Source organism: Gymnodraco acuticeps, unplaced genomic scaffold (genome assembly GCF_902827175.1).
Source record: "Gymnodraco acuticeps unplaced genomic scaffold, fGymAcu1.1, whole genome shotgun sequence".
Classification (NCBI taxonomy): domain Eukaryota; kingdom Metazoa; phylum Chordata; class Actinopteri; order Perciformes; family Bathydraconidae; genus Gymnodraco; species Gymnodraco acuticeps.
In genome coordinates, this window is record NW_022991960.1 from 353,801 (window position 1) to 361,162 (window position 7,362).

Genomic DNA, 7,362 nt, shown 5'->3' on the forward strand with positions numbered 1-7,362 from the left:
TTAAAACCAAGTTGACAATTTCAAGAAATGTAAAAAATGAAGAGATAAGGGATCTACATCCACATTGTCCAGTGTTAACGCAACTGCCCATGTATCCTTTCAACTCCCAGATATTAATATGAACTGGCCTCAAAAATCTAGCATCCATCAGAATATGGTTGCAATATTTACAGCCGATGTGCAGACCCCCACTCATGCAGCGAGCCAGCACCATGACAGCCGCCCTTAGCGGTGATATAAAGCTGCAGCAGACGCTTGCCTCCCTCCATCTAAAGGGGGAGGGCTGCACAGAAAGTCACCTTCTACCAGCACACAGGTCAAGGGGAGATGTGTGATGGAGGTGCTTTTATAACTGTGTCATCCATCATTTGATTTAAGCCTCCATCCAAATATGGAGATGTCCTGCTTTTCTCGGTTCATATCCTAAAACAAAACAATGTTGTAGTGTCAGTCATAACCCAAAGCTTTCCATAGACCTCACCTTCGACTATGAGAAACTAGGATGTAACATGTTCTAAATGTTCTGATATTGCATAGAAAATAATGATGAGCCTTACAGACAAGACATCACAAACACATGAGCCAGATCAAGAGTGGAAATAAACCAGAAATTAAAATAATAATTCACTAGAAAAACAGATACTATGCTGTATTGAAAAGCCTTAATTAATTATCACCTTCTTTACCATGGTTTTGAATGCACATGTCAGGGTTTGTTGCTCATATTTACATTATTAAATGAGGATAGCATGTACAGTTCAATAGGGACATTTAAGTATATAATACATATCAGCTCATAATATGGGTTTCACTATAATTACATTTTCTCTATGGTTGGTGGAACAGCTACAAAGAAGATGGAAAGTGTGAGAAACCATGAGATGGGAATGCAGATGTTTAAGGTCTGCATCAGGCTGCTGACGTGCTCTGAGCAAGAGGGAAAGAAGATAAAGGAAGAGTTTTTACTGTTATTCTGGGATCTGATTAGTATCCCACTGACAGTGTGAGGAACAGTGATTGTTTTTAAGCACAGAGTCTCCAGCTTGCCTGGTTGTACATGTGGGCCATTTTTCCCCCTGTGCACCACTGACGTGTTTGGTAATGGAGACCTCAGCTTGGTGCAGCATTTCCAGGGGCTCTTGTAGCGCAGATACAGCCCACATGTGAATAAAGGGGAATTACAGAAGGGTTGCCAGGAAGGAAAAAAAACTCCCATCTGTAAAGATTGAAGGGGGAGGAATATGATGTGATTTTTCAGCAGTTGAATCGAAAACGTTCATTGCCCAGGAAAGCTGACCCTTCAAACAAATATCCGACACACTTTTATAATAATTGGTATAGGATAAGGACAATAAATCATTCACCACCAGTAACGTTATTCGTGACCTATTTGTTTGTGTATGTTGACTGGGATATACTCACATTTGTCTGTTAGTGTCAGTTTCTCCTCGAAATGATGTCCCAGCTCTTTATAATCCATTGTTTCCATTCAGGCGGAGCGATTCCCAGTTGCTGTCATTCCTCACAGTCGCACCAGTACAGGAGATGAAACTCCCGGTACAGATCGCCCCAAACACGCCCTTTGTAAATCCAACCGATAGAAGAAAAAGTGACCAAAAGAATAATGTGGAAATAAAAACAGGATCCGACTGAAAAAGGATGGGAATGCCTGAAATGTTGAATTATAATAAACTCTTGTCAGTGTCTAATGAATTAAATAAGAGACTCAACCCAGTCCAGCGGGTCTTTAGTGGAAAATCTACAGTGAGGGAATAAAAAAGCTTCAGCGAGTCCTGAGAGCCGCAGTCAGGCTACAAAGTATCAGAAAAACACTTCCGGTTATACTTTTCAGAATAAAGGAAATCCCACTCTAATTCCAATACTTTTTGTGCGGTCTTATATTTTCAACAAGTTAACAATATGGTTATGACAGAGGTTAAATAATACTAGATATCTCTTTTAAATAAAGTAATTCAAATGTGATATTCTCTGACTACCTGGAAATGGTGAAGCCTGAGCTTGTTTTGTGCCTTTTCTAAATACGTGGAGCATCAAGCATTACCCAATCATATGTCTTTTTGTTATGTGTTTGTTTTCTTCTATTTTACAGTCCATAATAGGTCCATAATAAGCATGGTTGTATACAAGCCTTTTTCTCAAAATATGTAATGAACAGACTAAACACACAGGTACTTGTGTAAAATGTAGGTGACAATTTAAATATATTTATATTTATATAATACAAATAAACGGACTAATTCAAGTATTAGCAATAATTAGACATTTGTTCATATTAAAATGCAGGTGTTATCCCAGAATGTTCTTCATAATGTGTCAGGTGGAACAGCCCCAATGTAATCTTATGAAAACATATGTACTACTTTGTTTAACCTGTTAAGCCCGAAGGTCCCCGCCGGCGGGGACCCTGGGTCTTTTTTTCACGATACTGTGTCTCAGGGGATCTTAATATTTAAGAACCTATTAATGTGTTATACCAGATTAACGGAAATAATCTCAGCTAACTGCCGATACAAACCATGTTTACCAAAACAAAACACAAGTCTCACAAGAAGCATCTAAATTACCCCTGAGCGAAAAATGCTAACGGACATTGGCACAGAACTCAAGATAAAAGTACCCTTATTACTTATCATAGCTGCACATACAATATATCCGATTAAAGCTGAGACTCCATAGATTATGTAGGTATATAGTATCATCACTGAGTGATCCGGACTCGCGACAGGGGAAGCAAATACAGTCATCACAACACGTACCTTTACGAAGCTTCTAGGGAGATCGTCTCACAAGTAGCTGTCAATCTGATCAAAGTACGTGTTCAATGGCATTAAAATGAGAAAAAACGCGGCTGAATCTGTTAATCCATAGGTTCTTAACGTCCATGTATAAAAAACTGATTGAATTTATAATCCATAATTCCATTTTTATGTAAACATCGGAGAGTAAATGCTAGCTGCTAATGGTAGCCACCACAGCTAGCTGCTGCTTCCGGTCTCGGCGATGCAGCAGTCTCACACATACACATGACCAAATAAGGACTATGTGGGAGTTCCCCTCGATTCCATTGGCTCTGACTATCAGAAAGAGATGTCACATGTCAAAATCGAGCAAGGGGGGCCAGAGATATGGAAAATCCACCCAAATGGCCCCAGAAGAGGGTTTTTTTTTGCTAAATCTGTCTAAAAAGGTCAAATATCACTTGTTTTGCATCAATCTTGATACAGGGTACTTATTATATGTTGTACTTTGGATTCCTAAAGCTTTTCGTCTACTAACCCATCATCCAAGGTTAGTTTTCACTATAAGTACAACATATTTTTTGGACGGACACTATAATTTACAGTTTTTTACCATGTTCAATCTGAATTTTCTTTAAAATAAAAAACATCTATATTGAATCTGACTTTTCTACATCCAACTCACAGGTTTATCATTACTTTGAGAAAAAATATTATTAATTTAACCCTTTTAGAAGGGAAGATATGGTCATTTGTTCTGGGAATGTCATTTTCGAGCCTGAAACCTGAAAAACAGGCTCGGGGTTTAACAGGTTAAAATTATTATTAAAACAAATTTTGGTTTAAAAAGATCCATTATTTAAATACTTCAGAATGCTTTATTGGCTTCACATTAAAAAAAAACATATTTTATAATATGTTGGGGGGCTGTGGTTCAGTGGATTAGTGTGCTGAGCTTCGAATCAGAGGATAGCAAGTTCGAGTCCCACTGCAGTCAGCATGTCGTTGTGTCCCTGGGCAAGTCGCTTTGGAAGCGTCTAACAAGTGACATGTAATGTAATATTATATTTCAATATGATTTGCAATATTACTGTTTCAATATCCTGTGCAACATTTGTCTACTTTTCATTTTTAGTGTACTGATTTTATAAAATGATCTTATCTTTATTAAGGCTTCTTATACACTTAATATGTACTATTTCACAGTTTGTATTCTTCTGTAATATTTTGTATGCAATCTTTTGCTCTACGTTTTCCTGTCATAGGCTGTACCTTATTCTGAAGTGAACATTGCTTTATTTCCGGTTCAAGTCTTTTACATTGTGCAGCTTGACGCCGCTAAACGTAGCAAAAAACCGCATGCCGGAGAACTGGACCGTACCAACTATTTGGCAATGGAAGCAAACCATTTACACATTCATTAAAACACCAAATAATCTACCGAAGAAGAATGAAAAACACTTAAAAACAAAATGTATCGCTGTAAGGCTTTTTTCGTTGGTTTTAACACCAGTAAAGGCACAAAAGGTTCCTCTTGGACCCCGTTAATGGTTTCATCCATCAGATGATTTCCAGCAGCTGAAAACAGACCGCTGCCTGGAAAGAGGTGACTTGTCATAACATCGAAAAAACGCATTGTATGCGTAATTAAAGCGAGTATTTATATATTAATTATCAGTAGTAACAGTTGCATTAGAAAAAAACAAAAACTTTTTTCTTCTTCTAATGCAATCGTGATTAGATGTTATATTGTCACCTTCAAGTATCTTTATAAATGTACCAATAAAGAGATAAACAATCCTACTTAACATCGGGATATACACTGGGTATACTGTAGAAGCACAGCATGCTGCATTCTACAGGCTTGAATCATCTTTCCCGTGTATAAAAAGTGTCAGGGCATTGTCTCATGACATATTGGAGACGACATACTAATGAACAGTTGACTTGACCTTCCTGCCACTGCAGGAGACAGAGGAGGTCAGTCTTCCTGGAGGAAGTCTGCTGCCCATGTCTTATCTGATTATAAAAAGAGAAGCAGCATGAGGATGAATAAATACATCTTAAAGAAACAAACCATATCCCAGTAAAACATGTATATGGCACCATAGCAGTATCAAATACTCTTTATTGGAGAGCTGTGTGATCAAAATACATTGACTCAATCCGGGAAGATTAAATATATTGTAGGTGTACATCAATGATTTTCATGTTGAAATGAGGGTCAATCTTTTATATGAAATAGATAAAAGTGGCCTTGCAGGTTGGAGGGGCAGTGCCATTCATTAGTATTTAAATAGAAGGATTTTAAAAATAGTCTAGACAGAATTACACCCAGTAGACTTTTTTAGGTCATTTGAATACAAATAAAACATATTAATTATAGATGAGGTCATCTGTTTCTTCATGCCTTTAAAAAAAGAAATCTGCATGACGTAAAGGACACTGAATGCAATATTTATGTTTAAAAGCAAAATAACAATTCTCCAATGCCCATTTTTCTCTTTAGTGCAGAAAACAAGGTGAAGTTGGAAGTATGCTTAATGCTAAAAGGGCAAATGTATGTGAGCTTTACCACAGAGATGCATGACCCACTTAGCTGCTGAAGACACCAAGGACACAGACCTCAGGACTATTCGGTTATTGCAATATAGACCTCTTTCGTTTTCCTTATAGTTCGGCCTAAATAGAAATGTTGCCAGTGAAACCTTATTTTATTATTCCTATAAATGTGGTACATGGCGGCTAAAGATAGCCAGTGATGTGCTGAAACACTGCCAATCAATCCTCCCTGCGACACATGAAAGGGGAAGGGAGACGATTCAATCGCCTAATGGAGATGGATCTGACTGTCGGTGCCTGTTAAGGAGTGTGGAGGTTAAAAATGATTTGTTGACCAAGTTACGGGATTTCGAAACGCAAGGGCAGGAAATGTAATACAGCAGTTGAGAAAAGGCAGGCAGCGCTCAATAAACCCTCCATATCTTGTTCGTCTGCATAATGACCTTTGTCTCCTCCTTAAAGGGTCCCTATTGTGTTCATTTTAAGATCATATTTGTATTTATGTCCTCTACTGTGACATGTCTCCATGCTTTAATGTTCAAAAAGCTCTTTATTTTTCACATACTGCCTGTGCTGCAGCACCTCTTTTCACCCTCTGTCTGAAACCAGAGCCCAGTCTGCTCTGATTGGTTTGCTGGCCAGCTATGTTGCGATTGATGAACCGCTTAAGAATGTCCCGCCCCTTAGCCTATCATGTACAATGTGTTAGAGCACTAGCCAATAGAAGTGTGAGGTTAGCCTTTGCAGAACATGCACAAAAACCTATATAACACTACAGGAATGAGAAAAGGCCAAATAGGACCCCTTTAACCTCTATAAGTTATACTGCCATATAAGTACTGAAGTATTTGTTGCTTTTCTTCCAAGATATCACATGAGTTAAGGGAAACTTCATGACTCGGATCACACTGTAAACTTGTTGTGTTTTTGTACTACTGTAACTCATGTGTTACAGAAGAGAGAAGGGGCCGGATGTATTCATTCTTAAGAATATAACCTCAAAATAAATAAATGACCTAATTAATCACACTGTTTGTTTCACTGGTGACGTATTCAGACACAGATTGCAGAGAAACGATAAACAGACTAAACTTTTATGATCCTCTCAGGTCACATCCAGCACACACTGCAGCAGAATGAATATTACTGGGCAATCATTGTTATCCCAAAATCCACCGGCATGGCTAAAAAACTAAATCGGATGGACAAACAGGATAGGATTTCTTTTTGTTTTCCTCATATTTCGGATTCTCCATGACTCAATACATGCACCATGTGTCTTGAATGTTTTATGCAAGACTCATGAAAACACAGTAGAACAAATTGTGCCTGCAAACCACTGATGTACTGCCAAGCAACAAATATAAATTGACACAGTTAGCTCTTAGGCAGACAGCGTCACTTTAGCTAGACAAATTACTTTTATTAGATCTCTCTTGGTATCATTGAGGGAATCATCTTACGTAATACACCTTTATAGACCACTTAAATTAATGAATAAGGTTTTAAATCAGTGGAGGTTGATGGAAAAGTTATTCCATCCGCATGTATGAATGTTTCCTGAAACAAAGAACTTTCTCAATGAGGCTTCTTTTGAGGGGGTGCATGTCCATACTCGCCTACACCTGAGTGAGACATGGGGAGGTTCAGAGAGCCTCCCATAAACCCATAGAGGCATGCGGTTAATTGCCCCTCCTACACACAACCACAAAGGCAACCACTAAGCTAAAAAGCCTGCAGTTACATTTCCAGATCCTCCCTACGCTTTGAGGGGGAGAGCACATATAAAATGCTCCTCTTATTGTAAAAGAAAAACCCAAGTGCACAATGGCTTGGTTTTACAAGGCAAGTACACATATTTGGAGAGCACACTGCTGAAGTCAGAGTCTGAATATAACTACAGCTGCTGCAGTGTGGGAGTCAAACATGTCTGCAGTTGGTGTGGTTATCGAGTGCAGAGCTGGGGAAACGTCCCCAACTGATTTCCTTGCGAGCAGATGACACACGGTTTTCCATTCTTTGCACATGGATAAAAGCTTGA

At 38.5% G+C, this 7,362-nt stretch overlaps 1 protein-coding gene across 8 annotated transcripts in view; it reads right to left on the minus strand.

Moving 5' to 3' along the window:
* The window catches only part of LOC117536023 (MAP7 domain-containing protein 1-like), a 40,173-nt gene extending 38,379 nt beyond the window's left edge, over positions 1-1,794 (minus strand). For all 8 annotated transcript variants that reach the window (XM_034200743.1, XM_034200738.1, XM_034200741.1 and 5 more), the window contains exon 1: positions 1,423-1,794. In XM_034200743.1, coding sequence (XP_034056634.1) covers positions 1,423-1,489 — 67 coding nt within the window. In that variant the 5' untranslated portion in view covers positions 1,490-1,794. The remainder of the gene's footprint in view (positions 1-1,422) is intronic.
* Between the last annotated feature and the right edge of the window lie 5,568 nt (positions 1,795-7,362).